This window comes from Neovison vison, chromosome 4, assembly GCF_020171115.1.
Source record: "Neovison vison isolate M4711 chromosome 4, ASM_NN_V1, whole genome shotgun sequence".
NCBI classification, from domain to species: Eukaryota; Metazoa; Chordata; class Mammalia; order Carnivora; family Mustelidae; genus Neogale; species Neogale vison.
This window is the reverse complement of record NC_058094.1, coordinates 156,066,523-156,092,998: the sequence shown is the minus strand read 5'-3', so window position 1 is coordinate 156,092,998 and position 26,476 is coordinate 156,066,523. Positions and strand designations below refer to the sequence as shown.

Below are 26,476 nucleotides of genomic sequence, written 5' to 3'. Positions count from 1 at the left end.
TCTTATAGCTTCGAGAGGCGCCACCCGCAGCTCTGAACTGAGCCGCAGCTGCGCGTGACCCCGGCCGCCTCGCCTCCCAAGCACTTCCCAGCAGGTGGGTCCCGTCGCCGCTCTTGCCTCGTACCTTTCGCCACGCTGCCCCGCTCCCTTCTCTGCTTCAGCCCAGCTCGAGCCCCTGCTTCCAGGACCTCACTCCCTCGCCAGCTCGCACCGGGAAGGAGGTGCTGGCGAACTCCCTGCCGCGCCCCCCTGCGCCCCTCTCCAGGAAAGACCATCCAAGGGTGTCGCGCGTTGAGTTAAGCAATGCAGCAAGCATCTAGCTTCCTGGAGTTTTCTCGCTCATCTCTACCCGAGGGTGCCGAGAAACCCGAAGGTGGAAGGCTTAGGGTTTGTATTCCTCTCGGTGCCTTACTTCTCGACAAGAGCAATCTTGTGCCGCTCACCCAGAAGGGAGCCTGGAAGAATGTGGTTTTGGCAATCTCCGCAGTCTCAGATCTTCACCAAGAGCTGAAATTTGTCCTGAGATCTGCAACACTTCCGTCCTTGATCTTAACTTAAAAATCTCCTTCTGAAATTTATCGATTGCTTTTCCAGAGAAATATCGTTTGCAAGTAATTTATTGAGAAGAATAAATACAGCCTGGTTTCCCTTGTTTGTCCAGAGGCAGCTAGAAGGTAGTTTTTTCCCCCCCGGTGGTAATTTAGGAATTTTTTAAAAAAGATGACTGTAATGAATGTGAATTGGATGGAGAGTAGGGGAGGGAACTTGAAGAAGTCTATTGCTCAATCTAACTAGCAGTTCACCACCTCTGCCTCCGTTTCCACATTCGTAAAACAAAAGGCTGTTGGACCAGATGATCCATGCAGTCCCACACTCTAAATCTAACAAGGTGAAAATCCATGACCAAGGATGCTTGCTGGCTTGAAACATATTGAAAATCTCATTAATGCAATAAGTATAGCCAAGTGATTGCTTTCTTCATAATAATGCGAGTTTCATTTTTATGGGGAGAGTACCCAGTTGTGGAGCATCTCTTCGCATACAAGTATCTTAGACATCTGCCACATTTCTCATTCAGAGAATACGCTCAGCTTGCTTTCTTTCTTTCTTTCTTTCTTTCTTTCTTTCTTTCTTTCTTTCTTTCTTTTTAGGGTTTTATTTATTTATTTGGCAGAGAGAGACAGGCAAGAGAGGAACACAAGCAGGGGGAGTGGGAGAGAGAGAAGCAGGCGCCAAGCAGTGAGCCCGATGCGGGGCTGGGTCCCAGGACCCTGGGATCATGACCTGAGCCAAAGGCAGATGCTTAGCGACTGAGCCACCCAGGTGCCCCTACTCTCAGCTTTGAAAACCATTCTTCAGCCATGCAATGTGAGAATGTCCTATTCCCTATAAATGGCAGTCATATAAATGTCACTCACATGAAAGAACATTTTTTCTGATACAGTAGGTGTAATTTTATAAAATGGCACATTTATTTGAAGCAGTAACTTTTTTGAGATATGGCCTTTTGCAAGGCCCCGAGTTTTTCAGAATGCTGTGATTTAGCACAGAATGAAATTCCACCTGTGTGTATCTTACCTGCATGGCAAACATTGCCAACCCAGAAAATGGGATGAAGCTTTCCCCTATTTATCAGGCTTCGAGGTTGTAAAGTAAATGGTACATGTGTACAGAGAAATTGGGTCATAGCACTTTCTCCATCGGCAATGTTTATGGTCCTGCTGAAGTTCATATAGAAACTGCAAGTTCAAAAACTAATGTTTATAAGACCTAACCCCTAACTTGAGAATAATTTCCTGATTTGTGCCTGGCTTAAGCTTGCTAACTGGTGTTAGAAGTAGCGAAATACATTTTTATAAGCCTGTTAATAAATTGAAAACTCTGGGCCTTGAGCCTTGTTCTGCACAGTTTTAAGAAAAATAGATCCATATATCAGAGAATTTTAAAATTGAAGCAATGCTGGGCAGTCATTTTGCTCTTCCCTGTCTCCTGAAGGACCACCCTTAGTCACTCTACCATTGTTAATGCCATTATTAAAAGGACATAAATTCTCCTTTTAAAATCTCCCAAGTAGCTGATTCTGCAGTCTCCCACAGAAACACAATCCAATGTTTCATGATCCTCACCATCTGGTCCTCTTTGTAAGTCATTCGGATCTTTTGTCAACTGCTATTTAAAAATCATTTCCTTTTAAAATCTTAAGAAGACTAAAATCTTAAGAAGACTTAAGCCACTGTCAAATTTATGTACCTAATCACCTTTCAAACTTGAAGACTTGCTAGAGTATCTTGTACCTTGTTTCCTCTGGGTTGTCCTCCAAGAGGGAGGTCATTCGCCATGTGCCTGCACCACGTCTACCTGTAATTCTTACTGTGAGACTCTACACAGGCTATGAATAATGTAGTTGTCTGGGTGGGAGGGTTTTTTTGAAGTTACAGTTCCTCAAGAAGTGACAGAAATTAGACTTTACAAAGACGAGAGCTCTGAAGTCACCTCTTTGACTCTGTTCTTTGTAAATCCAAAGAATATGAGTCAATAGTTAATGATTAAGACTTTCTGAACAGTTCTGCATGATGTGTTAAACCTACTCAAGATATTTTGAATGACTTTTAGGACATTTCCGAAATGTTCAGAATTCGCACTTGTTCTTTTGTTGACAAGAAATCACTTCTGGAAGGAATAAAGCCAAGTAAGGATAATTAATGCTCAAAACAATGCATGATGGGGTGCCTGGGTAGCTCAGTTGGTCAAGGAACTGCCTTCGGCTCAGGTCATGATCCCAGAGTCCAGGGATGGAGTCCCACATCGGGCTCCAGTTCCAGGGGGAGTCTGTTTCTCCCTCTGACCTTCTCTCTCATGCTCTCTCTCTCTCAAATAAATAAAATCTTAAAAAAAAAAAAAAAAAAGACAAAACAATGCATGATAAGAAAACATACTTGGCCTATATCCCTAAACAATTTGTTCTTCCAAAATCATTAAGGAAAAGAGAACAAAGATTGGGTGTACTGTTTGAAGATCATCTTTCAGAAATACATAACTGCAAAAAAAAAAAAAATGCACTACTCTACCAGAAGTATTTCCACTCTAACTAGGCAGGACATTGACACCCTAATCCAAATGCATCTCCACAATAAACTCCCAGAAGAGTTTATTACACCATGTGTGAGATTCTTACCACATTGTACTTTGACAGTCACATATTTCTACAAACTTATTTTGAGAGAAATATGTTTCTTTTAAATGTAGATTGTATGAACCATCCTAATGCCAGGCTAAAGTAAAGTCCACTTTTCAACTTAAAAGGGAAAAAAATGTGGCAAAGGGTAATTTTGAAAAGTTAGGAATTATAATTTAAAAAAAAAGAAACTAAGAGGTAGCAATGTCATTGCATATCACATTTCATAGATTATTAGAACACAAACTAGGGGTTGTGTCTCTTTTGCCTGAGTGCCAAATACTGAAGGGAGAAAAATCGCAGGGGGTTCCAGTCAGGTCTCCAGTGATGTTGGCACTAATGCTGGAAATCCAAGGGGGCACTTCACAGTCCATGCTGATTCTGCGTGTTTCACCTCTACCTGCTCTTTTTATACAGTGTGGAAACAGCTTTGAACCCAAGTTAAACAGTGGCTGAAGTCATTTTGCACAGACTTTAGTATACTTTCTTGTCCTGTTTCCTAGGTAAATTAGTTCCCATTCTTTAACATGGGGTCCACTGTGCACCTTCCTGTGCTTGGGTCCTTACAGGTCACATTAGAGCAGTTTGATTCTGGGTCTACATCCTCCCCAAGACTGGAGCCTGGCACGGTGCCTGGCACAGACAGTCTGTTCACAAAGTTTACTGAAAACATGAAACCCCACAAGATATTGATCAAACTGATTCTGAAGTTTGGAATACATGAACCCTCATGGATGTAGGGGGTTATGAGCCCGGATGCCCCCTACGCTGTACTACCTAAGGTCAAAGTGTCCAGAGTTCAACTGCTTGCCATTTGAGGAGAAGCATGAGCTTGCTGTGTACCGTACAGTACATATAAAACAAAGGGTGGGAGTTGTTATTTTTTAAAAGAAAGAAGAAATTGGCAGGAACCTTAGTGTTTCTTCTCATTAACCTTAATTTTAGTAACCTTATTATGTTGCTATACTGGGTAAGTTTCATTAAAAAAAATTATAACTATAATACTTTAGAGTCTAATTCATTTTAAGGAGTGATATAATATGATTACAGCATTTAACTGAGGTCATGAAAATTGGAATATTGAATTCTTAACGGTTTTAATTAGTTTAACTTAAGTAAAACATGTTAACCCTTCTTTAATACCTGAAAGCATGGCATAAGATACAAAGCCTAGTGAACAGTTCAAAAGAACTCCCAGTTGTTTCTTCATAGGAAAGGAAAGGATGTTGAGGTGAAAGCAGTTCACAGGTTGGCAAGTGGTTCAATTCAGTTAATGATGAAAGGTGCCAGTTGCCTCTAGTTTTCCCAAAGTGTGATCCCCAATTGTGCATTCTTGAAGCATATCTGGAAAATGGGAATGTATGTGTTTGGGGATGGAATTCACAAAGATGTTCCTGTTTCTGTCTCCCTAAGGGAAGCAGGAGTCTAGAAGGATCAGATTCACAGACAGCATTGTGTTCATTCCATGTGTGGGGCAGAGAGGGTGTGGGCCCTTTGCCGGGGTAAAGGGAGCCAACATGGACCCTGTTTTCATTAAAGCCTAGGAGCTTTCTGAGAAGGGAGGCTCCTAAGGAAAGAGATTTAGGGCTAAATTGCAGACAGGACTGGGAAAGTGTATCATCCTATCAGCCAAATTATTTTCCAATTTCCCTGATCACATGCCATTCTTAAGGAGAGGGGATAAGAGGGAGGGAAAAAGCCAGTGGAGTGCTGGTAAAGGACTCTCTAAGGAAAAAAAAAGAAAAAGTCCTGATTTGTAGCATTTGCTGATTCCTGTGGTGTGGAAACTCCTACCATGGCTGATTTCAAGACCTCACCTGGCAAGCCAGTCTCCAACCATACCATTGAAAAGAGCTGAGATTGAAAACCAAGGAATTTTAAAAAGTTGCTGTCTCATTAAATAAATATTTTAAATTAGCACAGCTCTCAAGCTTGTATATTAGAGTATAACAAAAGGAAAGGGGAAGGAGTTTCAAGAGCACTTTGTCCCCTGGAGTAAGCCAAGGAAAGTCTGCAAGGCCAGATCCTGCCTGAAGCTCAAGCTGATGGGTCTTGGCAAACATCAGAAGCACTATGGCCACTGAGGAGTCCTTGCCTCTGAGAGCCAGCTTAGAAATAAAAGAAAATGATACCCCAAAGATAGAGACTATATTCCTAAGAATGTGTAAATCACTCCCAGGAGATTTTTTCTTTCTTTCTTTTTTTTTTTTTTTTTCCCAGATTTATTTATGTGTTTGAGAGAGAGAAAATACCTGCACTCGAGAGCTGGGGGGAGGAGCAGAGGGAGAGGGAGAGAATTTCAAGCAGACTCAATGCTGAGCACACAGCCTGAGGGGGGCAGGGGCAGGGAAGTAGGCAGGCTTGATCTCATGACCCTGAGATCATGACCCAGGGGGAAACCAAAAGTTGGACACTCACCCAACTGAGCCACCCAGGTGCCCCAGCCCCAGGAAATTTCTAACAAATGATAAGAAGATAGATAATGTGAAGCAGAATGAGTTTCATCAGCAGGGACTTCAGAGTGGGATCAGATCCAAAGCAAAACTCCTCTACCCCAAAACTAATTTGGCAATTCAGATAATTATATTCAGATAATTTTTAGTGGCCTCAATACGAAGATAAGTGACTATTCATAGGAAATTTATTGAAACAACATTCATTCAAAATTGAAATGATCAAGGGCACCTGAGTAGCTAAGTGGGTTAACTCTGCCTTTAGCTCAGGTCACCATCTCCAGGTCCTGGGATCGAGCCCCAAGTAGGGCTCCCTGCTCGGTGGGGAGTCTGTGTCTCCTTCTCTCTCTGCCTCTCCCCACTTCTGGTGGTCTCTCTGGCATGCTCTGTCTCTTACACTTGCATATAAATCAATAAAATTTTCAATACAAAAAAAAATGGAAATGATCAAATCTCAATGTCTCTGGCCAGAGTAGACCTAGAAAAAGCAAAACCCACTAACTGACACTGAATACTAAGTGGGTTGTTGCAATCACCAAAGTATCCAATAAGCAAATGCTCATGTAGCCTTTACGAGCCAAATGTCACGTAATCAGTGAGACAGAGCTGTTTTTCTGTTGGTGGCAGTCCAGGTTCTGTCCTGATGCTGAATCTTTGGTGAACTACAGATTCCTAAGAAGTTGTTCGGCATTTAGAAGGTAAATAGAGGTCAAGGCAAATTAACTCAGACAAGACTGAATTCCTGACCTTGTCATCATGAGCCTCAGGCTTTAATCAAATGAACTAAATATCCTAGTCAGCGGATAATGAACCTACATGATAAAATTCTTGGCCAGGAAGTCAGAATACGGTCTTCATTTATCCCAACAGATGCACTGAGATCTAAATGCAGAAACATGTATTAATAAGATTTCTGGATGAACTAGAATTTCACAAAGAACTTAAATTAAAAATAAATAATTTTTCTTTTAAAATACAATTAAAATAGATAACAGAGTTCTGCATCTCCTTGCTGTCTTGGTAATTCATTGGGTGGTAGTAAAATGTTACTAACAGTATCATTATAGCTATGGCACAGGCCATAGCTGGTTCTAGTTACTAGCAATTCCTGAAGAAGTATATTTACCCATAAGAACATAAGTGTGGGGGCGCCTGGGTGGCTCAGTGAGTTGAGCTGCTGCCTTCGGCTCGGGTCATGATCGCAGGGTCCTGGGATCGAGCCCCGCATCAGGCTCTCTGCTCAGCCGGGAGCCTGCTTCCTTCTCTCTCTCTCTGCCTGCCTCTCTGCCTGCTTGTGATCTCTCTCTGTCAAATAAATAAAATAAAAAATCTTAAAAAAAAAAAAAAGAACATAAATGTGAAGGTTAGATTTAGTTATGCTCTTGTGACTTCATCAAACCATACAAGTTAAGATTACTGTTTCCTTTTGTATTATTCTACTGGCTAGCAAAAAACCAAATCATCAGTAAACTTGGTTGCTATGAGATCAATAACATTTTCTTACAAAATAAATGAAATAATTTATCAGATTTTCAGTAACCAACCTGCAGTTGGTTATTTAGATTAAATGCATTAGATGCTAGATATGTTAGTCTGTGACTATCACTAAGTGAGGTACTTCTAATATAGAGGCTAAAATAAGAAATACACTATTATATTTTCAAATAACATATAGACACTGAAAACTAAATGTCAAACAAACAATTAGTAGAAAAATCCATTGATCGTAGATATGTTACATTTTTCATAAACTGCAATCAGAGGTCTTTTTAGGTCAAAGTCTTCTGGTTTTACTGCAGTAATATATACTTGTCAGAAAAGGATATTGGCTTAAATGTGGATATGCTTGCTTTCCCTGAAGAACCTTGATCTCACTAAATACAGAAATAGCTCAGCGAATAAATTGGATGAGTTCATGTGTTAGTGGAAGCTTTTAAATTTTTAAAACTATTTTTTTGCTTTCCATTTGTCCCTGGGATATATTAAAACAAATGTTTTAATCACACAAAGACTGGCACCGTTGCCTCCCTCCTGCCCCTATGCCTTGAGATGAAAGGAAATACTTGATAGATGGGTTTCAGCTCATTACAGATATGTTGTCAAGTCATGTAGGGCTTTCAGGTCAAAATTCAGAAGGAATAATAAAACAGAAGGAAGAAGTAAAAAAAAAAAAGTCCCTATTTACAGCTCTCAAATTAAAATGAAAAATCATGTCACATCTTACAGAGTTTAAAAGCGTTTTTTATACTCTAGCTCTCCGGAAGGAGCCAAGACAGATCACTGGATTTGTGTGCTACGACCCCAGTGGAAGTGTACGAGTCCAGTGGGGGCACTACTTGTGGAAGAATCCAACATCTTGGATGAACAATCATTTCAGGATTCAAAGTGAATTCTTAAGTGGGGACTATCTTTAATAGTGATTTCATCCAAATGATAAAGGAGGGAGTGTGTGGCCCTATGTGAGAATCAGTGTTCAGGAGTACTCTAGGACATCGGTGGGGGGATTTGACCCAAAGGACTTTGTGGCTCATGGAGAACTACTTGTCAGGGTTTCCTTGAGGCAGTTACAGAGCAAAACCTTCCTGAAGTCTGACACCAAGCCCTGAGACTGACTCCCTTGATTCTCTTTCCTGTGGGGACTACATACACATTCTTCCCTCTGGTTTTCATAAAAATATGAATTCTTGCCTCTCAGACTCAGCCAATGACTATTTTGTGGAAAGAGTTGTGGTAAAGCAGGTGAAATGTTCCTGCAACCGCTTACAACCTCATCAACACCCTGCTTTCTCTCCGACTTTTCCTTCCCTACCATCCCTCTCCAAAAAAGATAGCCTTATCTTTTTTCATTTGCAGTGGTTCTCAGTCCTGGGTGCGCCTTCGAAATTGATTGCTTGTTTGGGTTGGGGTTTTTTGTTGTTCTTGTTTGTTTGTTTTCTGTGGTTGGTTGGTTTTTAGAATACAGATGTCTGGGCTCTACCTCAGACCAATTGATTCAGAATCTCAGGGGGCAAGGCCCTAGCATTAAATATCTACCTAGCTGATTTTAATGTGTGGCCAGGGAAGAAAACCACTGTAGCAGGCCATTAACTGAAAGCTAACAAATGGACAATGGTTCACAATTTTGGCTCAATAGTAGAATTATCTGGGGGAGCTATTTTGGAGGGAAAAAAAATGCCTCTGCTCTACCCTAGACCAGTTGACTGAGAGTGTCCAAGAGTTTGGTCATCTGCATTTTATACAAGTTCTCTTTGTGATTCTACCATCCACCAGGATTGAGAAGCACTGGTTTCTAGCATAACCCTTGGTAGTGGTATTTGCATCTTATAAACCTTAGTGATTCTAAGAAGTTGCTTTGGTGGTTGGACAAAAGTCTGGAAAGAGTGACAGGGAGACATCTCACTGTCTGTACCACCATCATAACCCCTCTTCCTGCATTCCCACCCAAACCAAATTCTATAAAGAGTTTCTGCTTTGCCTACTTATAGTCTTTATGGTTCCCAGGACACTATTTCTATTACCCCAAATTGTGCATTATGATGATAGTTTTATCTTTATAGTCCTTTTCATGATTATCTCCAAACCATTTTAGAGAAAGAATTTTTTTTTGAATTTTAATTTGTCTAAAAATGTAAAATTGAGTAAACTGAAAAACAATATAATACTATGTATAACTAAGTTTGAATCTTTATACAAAATAATTTACCTTAATTTGTATTTTCTATAAATTTCTCAGAATAAAAAAACGTAAGAGGATTCATGGAGGTTGATTTTTCCTTTCAGGTATATCTGCACCTGAGAGGGAGGGGGGGGATTTTCTTTCCTCTTCCCATTTTTACAAGTGGTCTTATATTCATAAATATTTACATATTTTCCCCTTCACTCTCTGAACACATTAGGGGAAACAAAAGGCCCATTTAAAAAAAAAAAAAAGACAAGAAAATATCCACCGTTCAGAAGTGGCATGGTTGGGTTGTTGATTCCTGTTCTTCTTACTAAGAGGAATGATGAATAGGGTCTCTTCCAGGGCAAAGAGAAGGGAGAAAGGTCAATTTGCTCTCTTGCTACTGATACACAGGGGTTTTAAAATTTTATTTTGATGTATTCTCCAAAAGAGGGCTATGCATATACAGAAATATACTGCTTAGGATGAAAAGAAGTCCATTATACAACTTTAGATTTATTAGATAACTGTATTATCTATTTATTAGATATCTGTAATTAGATAACTGTAATATCTATTTATTAGATAACTATACACTGCTACTATGCTTTGACATGAATTAATATCATAATAAAGATTGTGATTATCTCCTAAACAAACCAAATAGGCTGCATTGTATTTTTGGAATATGCCAAAAATCATTGATTTGTTAAGTATAAGCATTTAAAATAAACAATTTTTTATAGCTATGGACAAGATTATCCTAAAACTTCTATGGGAAGGCAAAGGAACTAGAATTTCTGAAATAATTCTGAAAAATGAAAAAATAATAAAGTGAGAAGAATCAGTCTACCTAATTTTAAGTCATCAAAACCACATAGCATTGACAGAGGGTAGACACATTATCAATGGAACAGAATAGAGAACCCAGAAATAGAGCCACATGTGTATGGCAACTGATTTTTGAAAAAGGTACAAAAGCAATTCAATGAAAGAAGGATGGTCTTTTAAACAACTGATAGGGAAGTAATTAGATATTCGTAGGGAAAAAATGAACTTGGCTTAAACCTCAGAATTTATACAAAAATTAACTCAAAACAGATAATGGATTTAAATGTAAAATATAAAACTATCAAGTTTTGAGGAGAAAATATTCAGGACTAAAGCCTAGGTGAGGAATTCCTAGATATGAAATGAAAAGCACAATATATAAAAGAGAAAAGGCAATATATTAAATTTAATCAAAATTAAGCACTTCTGCTCTGTCAGCAACCCTGTTAGGATGATGAAAATACAAGCTACATAGCTAGAGGAAGTATTTGAAGGCCATGTATCTGACAAAGACCTCATATCTAGAATAAACAAAAATTCAACAGTGAAAAAACAAAAATCCAACTAGAAAATGGCCAAGATGAGATGACTTTTCACCGAACAGGGCATATAGATAAAAAAGAAACAAATGAAGGAGCCCGTACAGTGGACCACTACTCGACAAGAAAAAGGAACCAACTGATAGGCTCACCTGCTTGGAGGGACCTCGAGGGCATTATGGGAAGTGAAAAAAAAAATTTTTTTGTGTGAAAAGGTCACATGTTGTGTGATTTTATTTATAAAACTTTCCCCAAATGACAAAATTAAAGATTGAGACAACAGATGGATAGTTTCCAGGGGTTAGGAGAGCAGAGATGGAGTGGCACTGAATAGTTCTGCATCCTGATTGCCCCCAGTGGATCCACGAACCTACCTTTGGGATAAAATGACATAGAACGATCCGATCCGATCCGCACCCGTTACACCAATGTCAGTTTCCCAGTTCTGACTTTGCTCTATAGCTATGTACAATGTAACCATTAGAGCAAACAAAGGATTCGCAGGAACCTCTGGTACTATCTCTAAGACTTCCTGTGAATCTATAATTATTTCAAATAAAATGAGTCTTTTGTTAGTAGCACTAATTTATTAAGTATAAACATTTAAAATATGCGATTTTTGTTTTCTTGTTTGGACATTTCCACGTTTCTCACATGCTGGAACTCTCCTAAATTGGGACCCTCTCTAATCTCTGACTTCTGGGAAGTGACAGAAGTAAACCGCAAAAGCCAGACAAGTGCTAACATCCTCATGGGATGCTTCATTGGAATGTCCCAGAAGAAGGCCGCCTCAGGCCTGGGGTGGGATCTGCAGACCAAGGGGGGTGGGATCTACATGACCCACACCTGATTCCCCCCAGGCCATGTACAGACGTGCATGCATGCGCGCATGCACACACAGACACAGACACAGACAGACACACACACACACACTTCTCCAAAGTCATCTTTGCCATCTTTGCATCTGCGTTGTTGGTTATCAGTCTCTTAATCTATATGAACATCAGGTGTAATCACTTTACCTATGTTGGCCCCAGTCTCCACCAGCCTCTCTAGGAGACGCAAAATCGGTCCTGGAGATTTTCCAGTCCAGAGGTACTCTTGTTATGCTTCCTGTTACAGAACTGAGGTCTGTAAAGAGCAGAAGGAAAAAGAAATTGCCCTGCTATGTTTTAACTATCTGAACCCCCTTTCCCTTAGTAACTCTGCTTCCTGTGTACCACCTTTCTTATTTTCTTTATTCCATCTTCCTACATCTAAGAATAAAATAGGATTGGGAAACTTTTTTTAAGTCATTGCATAAGAAATCTTACACTACTTCCATAAATCCATGTTTACACATGGGAGCTATTTTGAATTACAAATAGTCTGAAATAGGCGTAACTTCCTTATTTACATAGTACTTACTGTAAGACGAACCCTCAACTTGATCTCCCTTGCGGTTTAGATTATGCATACATCTCATTTTTATGAACTCCTATTATTAGAATTTTTTCCGAGAGTTCAGAATGAAATTCTTCCAAAGAATTACCAACTTTTTTATTTTTTACATGTTATTTCATCATCCCAGTTATGGGAACTGAGGTCTGATCATTTTTCTTTTTCCACACACAAAAATAACAACAATAATAATAGCAACAACAAAAATGTTGTTCTTGTCCTGGGTTGAATTGCAAGCAGAGCTGGTGACAGTGGTTTGCAATGCAAATGGTTTACCAGGGAAGTGATTCCAAGGAGCAGGAGTGAGAGGCAAGGGCTCTCACTCGGATCATAAGAAAGGTCACAGGAGAGAATATTAAGTCGGCCACCCCTATAGAGGAGTGGTGCTCTATTCCATTGGGGCTTTCTGAGGAGCTTTATAAAATGTGTCAGAACTGGGACGCCTGGGTGGCTCAGTTGGTTGAGCAGCTGCCTTCGGCTCGGGTCATGATCCCAGCGTCCTGGGATCCAGTCCCACATCGGGCTCCTTGCTTGGCGGGGAGCCTGCTTCTCCCTCTGCCTCTGCCTGCCACTCTGTCTGCCTGTGCTTGCTCTCGCTTCTCTCTCTATGACAAATAAATAAAATAAAAAAATCTTTAAAAAAAATGTGTCAGAACTGAGTGCCAGATGATGAAAGTGTAAGCACCTGTTTATTCATGGACTCCTATTCTCCATTGGTCTGTGGTGGCCCCACGGGTCATACATGCCTGAATGCTAAGCAGGTATGGGTATCTGAAAAGTCTCGGGACAAGAATCCAGAAACACAAGATGTGGGTCCCCAAAGTGGACCTCTGTTAGGCAATGGAAGTTCAGCAGATCTCGATTACTACCCAATGACCAGAAATAGAACGCGGAGGATTTGAAGAACTCAAGATGTCGCCAACAAAATTATCAACCTTAGAACTTCAACAACTTGATAAGGACTAATTGCCCAATGGAATGACTCTATTTCTTTCTAAGTCAATCAGTGATATTTTAATATTCCCTTACTGTCTTTGTACCTATAATTTGCCCAGTGAAGTGTGTGAAAGTTTAAGAAATTGAAAACAATTTTAGTGGTTGGTATAACAGCCCAAGTGTGTTACACTGGATTGCCAAGCTGCATTTTAAGAGGGAAAAATTAAAATGAGTAAGAATTACAAATGAGAGAAATTCACACTTGAGCTGTTTATACATCTGTGTTTTGATAAACTCATATGTTCTAAAGTCTTTTCTTATAGGGTTTCATTTGTAAGAAATAAGTGGGGAAAGTAGAAACTTCTTAAGAATTATTGAATGTTATTTCAGATAAATTTTATCTATTTCCAATATTCAGTTAAAGAAGCATAATTAACCCTTAATTTATAAAATTTATATAAAGGTTACATTAATTAGGTAATCAACAGATTGAAAAATTAGAAAATCACTAGATTATTTGAATAATCTATTAATGACAGCCCATTTACTAAGTACTTACTATGTCTCAAGAAATGTTTTAAGATACATTGATTCATGGGGCACCTGGGTGGCTCAGTTGGTTAAGCATCTGACTCTGATTTTGGCTCAGGTCATAATCTCAGGGTTGTGAAATCGAGCCCCTCATGGGGCTTGACGCTGGAAGGGGTGCCTGCTTGGGATTCTCTCCTCGCCCCCCCACCCCATTACCTCTCTCCCCACCCCCCGCCAAAAGAAACAAAATATACATTAATTCATTTAATCCACACAATGTCTCCAAAGCAGGTGCTACTAATCTCTCATCTGAAAGATGATGAAATGGAGACATCAAGAGTCTCACACATGAGAGACTCACTGACCGTGCCAGCAGGAGCTGGAACAACAACAACAAAAAAAAACAGTGCTGTTTAGTTAACGTCTCCATTTAAAAAAAAAAAAAGGTTATGACAGGTCAGAATAAATTAAGGTAGTGGCCAAATTGTCAAAGTAAAGTCTGGACTCTCTGTTTGCAACGATTCAGGTGATCCCAGTGAGAATATGTCAATAAAGATAGCATCCATCCCATTAAAGGACACTGGTAACTTTATCATATCTTTATTTTTACTTGCAAATGTCTGTCTGAATAAAAGAGAGAGAAAAATAATATATGAGGGGGAAACGCTGGAAAAAAAGTGAGGGGATAGTCAGCCAACCGACATTCTTTGAACACATTCATAATAATGAAGCCATCATTCACCAGTTTGAGAATTTGAGTTCTAACAAGTAGGTATGAACAGATTAGCAGCTTCTATTACAAAAGTAGTGACTTATATTATAAATTGTTAAAGTAGTTTGCATTGGCAGATGCTACAGAGAATTTCGGAAAGACCCAGCTATGTTTCCATAGGAGAGGCTCGGTGTTCTCTTCAGGCATTCCCCCACCTTGCTCATGCCCTTCTCTGACTCAGTGCAGGCTGTCCCTCACTAGCTAGTTCTACAAATGACTCAGCTGTGGTGATTCAACCAATTATTCAAAGAGTTTCAGTGAAAGTACAGGGTAGTCTTATATTTCCTGTCCATTTCTTCCATGACTTCTCACTACGTACAAAGCTCTAAATGGTCTGCTTATGATACAGGTACACCTTTCGATAAGCTCAGGTAAGAATATAGGTATTTTCCAAAGGCTACAATGGAAAGGGCAAATTTCTGAAATCCCATTAAAAAGGTGTGAGCTTCCTGTGCTCTACAATTGGCATGAAATCCACCATGTAAGAACTGAATAGTGACTACATCTGGTTTCAATTTCACAGCAAATTCACTGACGGTTTTTTTAAAGCCATTTGGGTGATAGAAGCAATGTCTTTACAACATCCTCCCAACTTCTTTCCTTCTCCCTTATTCTTCCCAGTGGTTACACTTTAATCACTCACCCTTCTCTTCATTATGTGTCCTACACTGTGCCTGGCACACAGAGCAAAGAGCTCCTTCCAACACCTCCATTCCACCTTTCTAATATCACTCAACAAATTTTGTCAAGGAGTGCCCTTTCCATCATAGTCAGTGCTCTTATTAGCACTGGGGATACATTACTGAACAAAAGAGACCAAAAAAAGAAAAGAAAGAAAGGAAAAGGTTAACTGAAAATTTACACTAAAAGATAAATGCTATTTAAAATAAATAATTTTTTGAGAAAAATTCATTACTGAAATAAAAAAATAATGTTCTTCAGAATAACCTAATCTATATTATTGGACCATAGGAATTTGAGAATTTTTATTTCATTTGTCTTTAATTTAAATTTCAAAAGCTTTTAAAAGGTAACTCACATGCTTTATAACAATATTTCAGTTCAGTTTTAATTTGCATTTCTTTTATTTTGGGTAAGATTAAGATTTTTTTTACTATATTATATCACCTTAGGATGAAAATCAACTTATATCTTTTTCCCAATTTTCTATTGGGCGATGTTTTTTTTAATTTGTAGGAGTTAAAAATATTTTTTGTTCTTTGTTGATGATCTTCTGACTTTGCTTACAATGGTTTCTGCTTTGTAGGTATTATTTATTTTTATGAAATCACAGTTTTATGTAATATATATGACAATTTTTACTTTTAATTTAGATACTAGATTTCAGGTTGAGAGAGATATTTTGTGTTTTTGTTTATCCCTTTATTCTTTACCAATTTCAGGGATGTGTGGTATAGAAAAGGCCTTTTCCCTCTAAAGTTATAAAAGAATTCTCCATAGTTCCTTCTAGTTTTATTATAGTTCTACTTAAGATATATAGATACAGGGGCACCTGGGTGTCTCAGTCATTAAGTGTCTGCCTTCAGCTCAGGTCATGATCCCAGTGTCCTGGGATCGAGTCCCACATCGGGCTCCCTGCTTGCTGGGGAACCTGCTTCTCCCTCTCCCACTCCTTCTGTTTGTATTCCCTTTCTCACTGTGTCTTTATCAAATAAGTAAATAAAATCTTTAAAAACAAGAGATACATAAGTAGATACATACATACAGACAGACAGACATGATTTAAATCTTTAACATATTTTAAATTTCCTTTGAAGAGGAGTATGATATGTAGATTCAACTTTTTCTCCCAATTGGCCATTTAGCTGTCCCAATATTTGCTTCTGAATAACCTTCTTCTCACTGACTTGAGATGACATCTTTATCATATATGCAGAGGTCAATTTCTGTACTTTTTACTATTTCACTGAACATTTTCTATTCCTGTGACACTGCCATATTACTTCATTATTTTAGCTTTATAGTATTTATTTTTTAAGGAGTTTATTTATTTATTTGACAAAGAGATCACAAGAAGGCAGAGAGGCAGGCAGAGGGAGAGTGGGAAGCAGGCTCCCCACTGAGCAGAGAGCCTGATGTGGGACTCGATCCCAAGAACCTGAGATCATGACCTGAGCCAAAGGCAGAGGCTTAACCCACTGAGTCACCCAGGTGCCCCTTAGCTTTATAAAAAGGTAACTCACATGCTTTATAACAATATTTGTTGTTATAAAGATAACATATAATTTGTTGTTATAAAGATAAATTAAAAATTATATAAATTCAACAATATTCAATAGAACTAGTTCTCTATTCATTACTTTGTTTTTCAGAATTTAGAAATTAAATTAGGGAAAACTGAGAGCAGCATAAAGTTGATCAGCCCATCCAAGAACATGCTGTACCTTTAGATTTACATAAACCTTCTCTGGGTCTTAAGGGAATTTTATATTTTTCTTCATATATATCTTGTACCTGTCTTGTTATCTTGCTACGTTTATTCCTAAATATTTTCCCTATTCTGCTACAGCTTTAAGTAGAGTCCATTTGCAAACTAATTTTTTTTAGTATGTGAAGAATATTGATATTAATTGGGCTCCTTAACAAGATCCTGGATTGATTTTATATATATGGTTCTTCTTCAGTTGACTTTCACAAGTTCTCTGAGACTACAGTTTCATCACCCACAACCCTTTTTGAATTTCTATACCTCAGATTTTTTTTCTGTGGTCTAGTTGTGTTAGCTAGAATTTCCAAACAATAAAATAAGGTGGTCAAAGCAGATACATTTGTCTGGCTTATGGCCCATCTGGTTTATGGCTTTATTGGGAGGTTTCTGGAATTTTTTTTTTTTTTTTGGTAATTCTCTTTTAAGTTTGATTCTAGATTTTAGGTTGAAAGAGATACTTTATATGTTAAGGAAATAATTGTCTACTCCTTTTTTTTTTTAAACTATGAGTCAAAAATAAATGTCAAATTTTAACATCTGCCCATTTAGCATCCACAAACATGACTATTTTTCTCTTTAAATCTTCTAATATGGCAAGTTAAATTAATAGAGTTTCTAATACTGAGTTTACAGAACTCATCTTTACATTCCTAGAATAATCCCCATTTGATCAATGTCCATTTTCTTTTAACAAGCTGCTGGATTCTGTTTGCTGATGTTTTATTTAGGAATTTTTGTATCATGAAACATAAAGAAATTGCTCTACAGTTTCCTTACTAGTGCATCCTTTGCTAGAGTTTGCTCTGAGAACACTTGGAACTGTTAGGTGTTGGGCAAAGTTGGTATCATTGCAACACATATCCGTAGTTTAAAGCATCCAACAACAAGTGTCCTGATTTTTCACTGCATCTCTTTATCCAACAGAAGAAGTTTTTGACTAGTGATTTTTTTTCAATCAGACACATATGAGAATATATATGACAATAATTTTTCCATGTTGAACATTCCTGTATTGTTGGCTATTTCTGTTATTATCTTTCAGGTATGGAAAAGACTTCTACAGGTGCATTTCCTTCTACTATGAATTCTTCAGAAAAGCAAGAGACTGTATGTATTTTTGGAACTGGAGATTTTGGAAGATCACTGGCACTCAGAATGCTCCAGTGTGATTATTCTATTGTTTTTGGAAGTAGAAACCCACAGAAGTCCAGTTTGCTGCCCAACGGTGCAGCGGTCCTGAGCTACTTAGAAGCAGCCCAGAAATCAGACATCATAATCTTAGCAGTCCACAGAGAGCATTATGATTTTCTCAAGGAACTAACTGAGGTGCTCAAAGGAAAAATATTGGTCGACATCAGCAACAACCTCAAAATTGATCAGTATCCGGAATCTAATGCAGAGTACCTCGCTCAGTTGCTGCCAGGAGCCCACGTGGTAAAAGCATTTAATACCATCTCAGCCTGGGCTCTCCAGTCTGGAGCACTGGATGCAAATCGGCAGGTACGGTTAAATTATTAATTTACACTCAATCTTTAAAAGGTGAAGGTTTTGGGGTGCCTGGGTGGCTCAGTCAGTTAAGCCTCTGCCTTTGGCTCAGGCCATGATCTCAGGATCCTGGGACTGAGCCCACCATTGGGCTCCCTGCTTAGCGGAGAGTCTGCTTCTCCCTCTCCCCACCACTCATGCTCTCTCTCACTCTCTCTGTCTCTCTTTCAGATAAATGTATAAAATCTTAAAAAAAAAAAAAAAAGCAAATGTTTTAATGCACACTTACCTCAAAGATGCCAAAACAGAATTCCAAAATAAAACACCAACTAAACATTTCCATTTGCTAATATGTGCTGCAGATAATTTTCTTGGGTTTAACCAAGTAAAGTAGTCGATGTTGTGATTTATTCCTCATTGTCAGCACTCTCAGTTTCTAGTCTGATGGAACCCAATGACATCAGGTTCCATGCACATACTAAAAAATAACAGACTGTTGATGGATAACCTTTCCATTCCTATAACACTATATGAAACTGGTTCCATTTATTCATGGAGATTAAACATAATCCGTAAGTGTTGTAGCACCCATGAATACAGAAGAAAAACCATTCACCCTGTGGAGAACCAAGTCCTATGGTATCAGTGTGATATGCCTAGAACCACTCTCAATTTGAACCCTGGTACTTAACCATCCAGCACATTTGTCCAAGTTTAAAACATACTGTGTCCATGCCCTTGTCTGAAAAGCATGTTCTTGTTTTCTTGTTCGGCATGGTGCTTACACAGACTTTCAAAGTAATGCCCAAAGGAAAGAGTATTATTTCATTATTTTTTAATTGATTATTCTTAACCCAGGTGTTTGTCTGTGGAAACGACAGCAAAGCCAAGCAAAGAGTGATGGATGTTGTTCGTACTCTTGGACTTACTCCACTGGATCAAGGATCTCTCCTGGCAGCCAAAGAAATTGAAAACTACCCCCTGCAACTATTTCCAATGTGGAAGCTCCCCTTCTATTTGTCTGCTATTCTGTGTGTCTTCTTCTTTTTCTACTGCGTTATAAGAGACATACTCTATCCTTATGCTAATGGCAATAAAGACAGCACATTTCGCTTGGCTATTTCCATTCCAAATCGTATCTTTCCGATAGCAGCACTTACATTGCTTGCCTTGGTTTACCTCCCTGGTGTTATTGCTGCCATTCTGCAACTGTACCGAGGGACAAAATACCGCCGATTCCCAGACTGGCTTGACCACTGGATGCTTTGCAGAAAGCAGCTTGGCTTGGTGGCACTGGGATTTGCCTTCCTTCATGTCCTCTACACACTTGTGATTCCTATTCGTTATTATGTACGATGGACACTGAAAAACAGAACCATTACCCAGGTAAATCTTTACTCATTTGCATTCTCCAGTTCCTTAAATCAAAGAGAAGTCTTGCTACATCATATTCCATTTCACAATTATAGAAAATTGCTCTCTCCTAAGCATCTTTATTTTTTAAAGTACTAGAGCTCCTGTCAGGTTTTGGTTATTTTCTCTTTTGTTGTTGCTGTTGGTGGTGGTGGTGGTGGTGGTTTGGTTTGGTTTTTGGTTTTTGATTTGTTTTTTTTGTTTTTTTTGTTTTTTAATTAATGCTGTTGAGACATTATACAACTATTGAGAATGAAAGTTAGATTTCCAGGTTCACTTGGATCCAGATGTGCATTCCCAGGACTCATAGGGCTACGGGCAAACTGACAGATTTGGGGGCTCAGGAAACCTAAAAACACCTACTTGAATTCCTTGGGGAGGGTGTACAGTCAAAAAACATAAACCAATGTGTTTTCAAGCTTCTATTTTTATGCATGCTGCTTGCTTTTGGAAGTCAACAACAACTACCTTCTAAGTAAGGGGACTGTTCAAACCTGTGTCACAGGAAGGTAAACAAATTCACAAAAGGGTGCTTATAACTTCGTTAATGTTTGACTTGCAGAGAGCCATCCTCAATAACCAGAAAACTAAACAATTCTGAGCAAATGTCAAATACTATTTTCTGCATAGTCAAAAATGCAGAGAGAATCAGCTCAGAGAGTTTTAAAGCAGTCCCAGAGGAAGTGCTATCCATCCATTCTAGTTTGGAAATAATTGGTTTTGATCAATCTTACTGCATTTTCAGAGTTTATGAGTCGATAACTCATTGATGGGACTTCTGTGGAATTCTCTACATTTATTTCCCTCACAAATACACGGGAAGTTCTTGGGTAGGAGTCCCATTTTAAGGGCCTGATTTTTTTTAATCTGTGGTATAACAGACTTAATGCTGTATTACGACAAAAATAAACATGAAAGAACCCAAACTTTGTGTGTGTGAATAATCAGCATATAAAGCAGAAAAACAGAGTCCCGATACAATCATTTGAGAACAACGAGTTTTGCTTGGGGAACGAGAAACCATATGGTAAAGAAGGTTTAAGTAAATGTTTACTTTGTTTTAGAATTTATAGGGTCAATTAAAACTTTCTACACAACTCCTAGAGTCAACTATTATAATAAAGTCCCAGCAGAACCAATTACTATTTCTACCAAGAAATATCATTTCCAAGTGTATTTTTCTCTACAGCTATTTTTAAGTGATTATTAAGAAATACATACAATTCATTGGGAGCCAATACACCCTGCAGAAGTATTTTTCAGTCCCCTTAAAAGTTTGGGCAGTTTGTAAAAAAAATTAATTTTTAAAAATTGCTTTTAATTTTTCTTAGGCACTAGCCAAGACAGACGATCCATTTAGCACCACTACTGCCTGGCTTAATGATTCGTACATAGCTTTGGGGATCCTTGGATTTTTCCTGTTCGTCCTCTTGGGAATCACTTCCTTGCCATCAGTTAGCAACATGGTCAACTGGAGAGAATTCCGATTTGTCCAGGTAAGGACTTCTAATATTTAATCTCCTTTATATTGCAAAATAATTCTGACTTTACAAATATTTTCATTTTTCTCTCTTACTATGCATAAATTTTCATTTTGCTCCTTCACTTCCCTAGAAATGTCACAAAAATAGCAATTGAACCAAATTCAAGTGAGAAAATGCTAAACTCTGGTACCAAAAGGCATACCATAATAGTTTTGTTTCCTAGCTGGACATCACATGCCAAGATCACTGCCTACTCCCAGAGCCACAGGTCAGAGGAGAGAGTGAAAAATACCAATACTATTAAACTTTGTGTGTAGGAATGTGCTAGATGCAATGTGAAGAGACCCAAAGACAAAATTTCTACTTCTGAAAATCAACCTTAACATCTGTACTGATACATATTCGTATAAAAGGGCATATACTAAACTCAAGTTTAAAACCATCAAAGCAAGCTATGTTAGACTGTAATCATACCAGACCCAGTGTTGGTCTGTAAGGGGGAAAATGGTTGTTTCCCACGTATCAACCACCAGATACCTCACTAAAGCCACTTAGTTATCATTCTTATAGACCAGTAATACTCCAAGTGTGGTGCCTAGAACCTCACCATCAGCTGGGATCTTATTAGAGACACAAATCCCCAGGCTCCACCCAGACCTAATGAATCGGAAACACTGCAGGTGTAGCCCAACACTGTGTTTTAACAAGCCTTCCAGATTATTCTGATGCATGCTTGTTGTGAACCAGGATAATAATAGAAAAGACCATTAGTAACTGAAATTAGATTTGGATTTTATAAAACTATTTGAATTTCAAAAGTCTTGCAGTTTCTCCCAAAGAACAAGTGCAGTCAACATTTTCTCATGTTAACACCTTTAGTCAAGGCATTAAGACAGAAATAAACATTGAGCTTTAGAATTTAGGACAAAACAAGCAAATAAAAGTGAATTTGCTAATTGTTCTTTATTGCAATAGAAATTAGCTAGCATCTGCTTTTAGTCAGTAACAAACGAATGTGGTACTTTTTTTTTTTTTAAAGATTTTATTTATTTATTTATTTGACAGAGAGAAATCACAAGTAGACAGAGAGGCAGGCAGAGAGAAAGAGAGGGAAGCAGGCTCCCTGCTGAGCAGAGAGCCCGATGCGGGACTCGATCCCAGGACTCTGAGATCATGACCTGAGCCGAAGGCAGCGGCTCAACCCACTAAGCCACCCAGGCGCCCCAAATGTGGTACTTCTTGAGGACATACTGTAACTTATTCATCTCTGGCCTCCAGAAAAGTTGATCAAGGAAAGAGTTTTACCATTGGGGAAGAAATCAAGGTATATTATTTATTCTAACTGAGAAGAGTTTACACTTAACAAACTTTCCCATCCCCAGCCAGGTTAAGATGAAACCAACTTAATCCCCTTCACCTAGATTGCCCATCCTGGGAATTAAAGTACGCATAGGAAATATAGTCAATAGTATGGTAATAACATTGTATGGCGACAGCTTGTGCCTGCACTTATCGTGGTGAACAGCACAAAATGTATAGAATTGCCAAATCAAGATGTTGTATACCTGAAACTAAGATGATGTTGTATGCCAACTATACATCCTTCTAAAAACTTTTTGGGGGTGCCTGGGTGGCTCAGTGGGTTAAAGCCTCTGCCTTTGGCTCAGGTCATGATCCCAGGGTCCTGGGATTGAGCCCCGCATCAGGCTCTCTGCTCAGCGGGGAGCCTGCTTCCTCCTCCCTCTCTCTCTGCCTGCCTCTCTGCCCACTTGTGATCTCTGTCAAATAAAATAAATAAAATCTTTAAAAAAATTAAAAAAAAATAAAATCATTTTGAAGGATGAAACCACCATATCATTAGTAAGCACAATCTTCTTTCTTTTAATGCAATATTTATCATCCCAAAGGAAGGTTAATGCTTTCTCCAGTACTTAGCAGAGTGTTCTAAATATTTCAGATGTCAAATATTTGTGGTTGGTAATGAATATCCTTCATTGGCTTAGAGTGTTTCACTTTAAAATATAAGTACAGTGTTGATGTATATATATTTTTTTCTTGCTTATATAGTCCAAACTGGGTTATCTGACCCTGATCTTATGCACAGCCCACACCATGGTGTACGGCGGGAAGAAATTCCTCAGTCCTTCAAGTCTTAGATGGTATCTTCCTTCTGCCTACGTGATAGCACTCATCATTCCCTGCTCTGTGCTGGTGATCAAGTTCATCCTCATCCTGCCGTGTATAGACAAGACCCTCACACGAATCCGCCAGGGCTGGGAGAGGACCTCAAAACCAACATCAAATGGACAACATTTAAAGCAAAGTTCAATTTGCCTGGACTCCCAGCTCTAGTATTGTACATTTAGAGAAGACTATGTAATGGGCACAGTTAAGAAAGCATTTTTCTCCCACCATGGTTTGAAGTTTGTTAACAGAGAAGGAACTGTTGCCTGACTTTGAGAAATTGACAGACAGGACTAGAACACCATTTAATCTGGAGGTTAGTGATGAATCTATGTAGGTCCCTGCCTCTCTTCGTCCCAGAGAAAGTGGGCTGAGGTAACAGTGAGCTTTGTGGTTTCACACTAAAGTGTTTTTTTTGTTTTGTTATGTTTCGTTTTTTAACATGCATGACCTAATGTCTTGCAAAATCCAGGAGAAATATATGCAACTTCCTTCTCTGGTTCAAGGGCTGAGTGCAATGAAAAGGAAAACAGTAAGATGGTGGCCACTGATAAAGGCTTTCTGAGATATGTCTGAAAAAAAAAAGCGGGGGGGGGGGGGTCAAATGAAGTAAAAGGAATGAGAATCTTTCTTACTGTTCTTTCTAAGTGAAGGTGATCCTAAGTATTGCCATAGTGAATTCTATAGTGAAAAGTGCTCTTCAATTTTGCTTTTGCCAACCCGGATGGGTACTGTGGAGAACTATTTCATAACACAACAAAAATATCACCATTGATGGAAAGTAACCATGGGCTGAATACATGCAAATCTATTACCGTTGTTATAAGATTCTTCCTCTACAAGGAATAGGTGTAGGGAAGATTGAGTTCAAATGGAGAGATAGCCACTTGTCATTTTTCAATGTACAATAAGCAAAATAAAAGCCCTTGCACAGAAAGTTGAAATAAGCCAGAATTTTAGACAGCAAGCTAAATAAACATTATAAAGTTGAACTCTACTAGGTTTTGTATGATTTCAGTATTGTGGTATGATTTTTGAATAGCATATTCTAAATATATTGTTCAGTACTAATCATCTATGAAATGGATTTCTAGCATTAAAAAAGTAGCTGCTGTAATTTTTCAGGGCTTATTATAATTTTAAGCAGTAAAATTAGGTGAATAATGAAAGAGTAAGTTTGACCCAGGCATAGATGAGAGAATTATATAAAATCTTAGAGTAGAAAGGTGTGAACAGTAGCTGAAATATGAGACTTGGTTCTTTCTCCAATCTTTGCTGGAATGTAGGGTGGTTTTCTCTGTTTTTCCTGTGCTGACTATGCCATTTCTAAGATGACCTTCAGCAGGATTAGCCTTCCTGGCTCATGCATGGAGCTGGAAGAGCCTCAAGCACCCTCTTTCCACAAACCGAAATAACCAAAAGCCTTTGGGATTGACATTTTTCTGTCTGCTCTATAAAGGCCATCTATTTTTCTTTTTTCTTTTTTTTTTAATTTTTATTATCATATATGCTACGTGATGCAAAATGATTAAAACACATGAAAACATCACCCACCACCCAGGCTATTTCTCTACAAAACTTTTTGATAATAGTTTCATCTACACTATGTATTCAATTTTACATCCTTCCTTTTTCACTTAATATATCAGTGGTTTTGTTCTCTTACATGGTATGCATGTATTATTAGTGGCTGCAATATATTACATCAAATGGGCATTTATTTAACCCCTGCACCAGTTAAACATGTAGGTTATATCTATCTTTTTTTACTAAAACAAATAACATTTCAGAGAATATCTTAGCACTTAATAATTTTCCATATTTTAAATTATTTCCTTAGAATACTTGCAAAGAACTGGGATTACAAAATTAAGAAACTCTTAATCACACTTGATATATATTGCCAAATTACTCCTAAACTGACCTCGTCGATTTCATTGCCATTGGATGAGGGTGTTGGTTTCATCATACCTTTTACAGATTTTGGGTTTTATATCAGTTTGTGTTCACTGAGAAGGAACACAGAACACATCCTCCATTAATTTATCCTTGATCCACCTAAGCAAGTTTACAAAAAACCTGGAAAACCATGAGCAGAGCTGGGTTATATGGTGCTGACCCTAGAGCATGAGGGGGAAAGACAGGGAAAACATTACTACTCATCCGTTCCATTTTGTGCAAAATGGCCAAGTCTTCCAGGGTTGGAGCCTGCTTGTTGTCTAGAGAATGGTTGCTTCAAAATTAAATACTACCCAGGTTGAAGTAAAGAAAGCCTCTGGGGTTAACCATGCTCTTTGGTGATGAGTTTTTACTGGGCCATAGTTCATCATTAAAATAGAAAATTCCACACTTAGGTTAAAAAAAAAAAAATCCCACCTAGAGTAAAACTCTACTTTTATAACCCTAGTAAAAATGTTCTGCCTGGGTAGTTTATAAAAGCCATCAAACGTTCTTCAATGGAAGTTGAAAAATGCCTCCAGTGGTTTTAATGTAACAAGGCCTTGGCAACCCTGACCTCAGCCTCAACCACAAGGGCTCCAAGCCCCACCAGTAGACCAGAGAAGCCAATTTCCTCCCCTTGTCCCTCTCAAGCTCCTTCCTCATCAAACCATCAAACCAACTTGATCCTCCTAACACAGCAGACTCCTCCCATTTACCTAGGGTTGGAAAGAATGAGTTTGGAACAGATGGGGGTAGTGAACTTCCTTTTAACAGGACCAACCTGTTCTCTATTAAAAAAACAAAAAACAAACAAACAAAAAAACTTAGACTAAACTGCACTGTATTCTAGGAAAATTTTTAAGCTCACAAAACTTTTATTTTTGTATGTTCTCCCCATGGTAAATGATGACTGCTTTTGTCAATTTGTACTCATTAAATATTATTTTAAAAATGTGTTCCACTTTTGTTTAATTCCAGTTTTGACTCATCAGCATTGCAAAAAAAGGGAGAGAGAGAGAGAGAGAGATTAAAAGGTTTTAAATCACAATAGTTCCTGTCTGGAAGTAAAAATACCTCCCTTCAGGCATAAGGAAAAGGAGATACAGCACATGAGCTTAAAAGCACATTAACAGATCTGTGGCTTCATCCAGGACATACTTGAGCTCAGCAGTGGGTACACTC

At 38.4% G+C, this 26,476-nt stretch overlaps 1 protein-coding gene across 1 annotated transcript; it reads left to right on the top strand.

Moving 5' to 3' along the window:
• STEAP4 (STEAP4 metalloreductase) lies at positions 1 to 26,248 on the top strand. The gene is made up of 5 exons (XM_044245976.1): positions 1 to 94; positions 17,830 to 18,287; positions 19,131 to 19,658; positions 21,017 to 21,181; positions 23,237 to 26,248. Exons 2-5 carry the CDS (start codon positions 17,832 to 17,834, stop codon positions 23,519 to 23,521), a joined length of 1,434 nt encoding a protein of 477 aa, XP_044101911.1. The 5' UTR covers positions 1 to 94; positions 17,830 to 17,831; the 3' UTR covers positions 23,522 to 26,248.
• Positions 26,249 to 26,476: the final 228 nt, after the last annotated feature.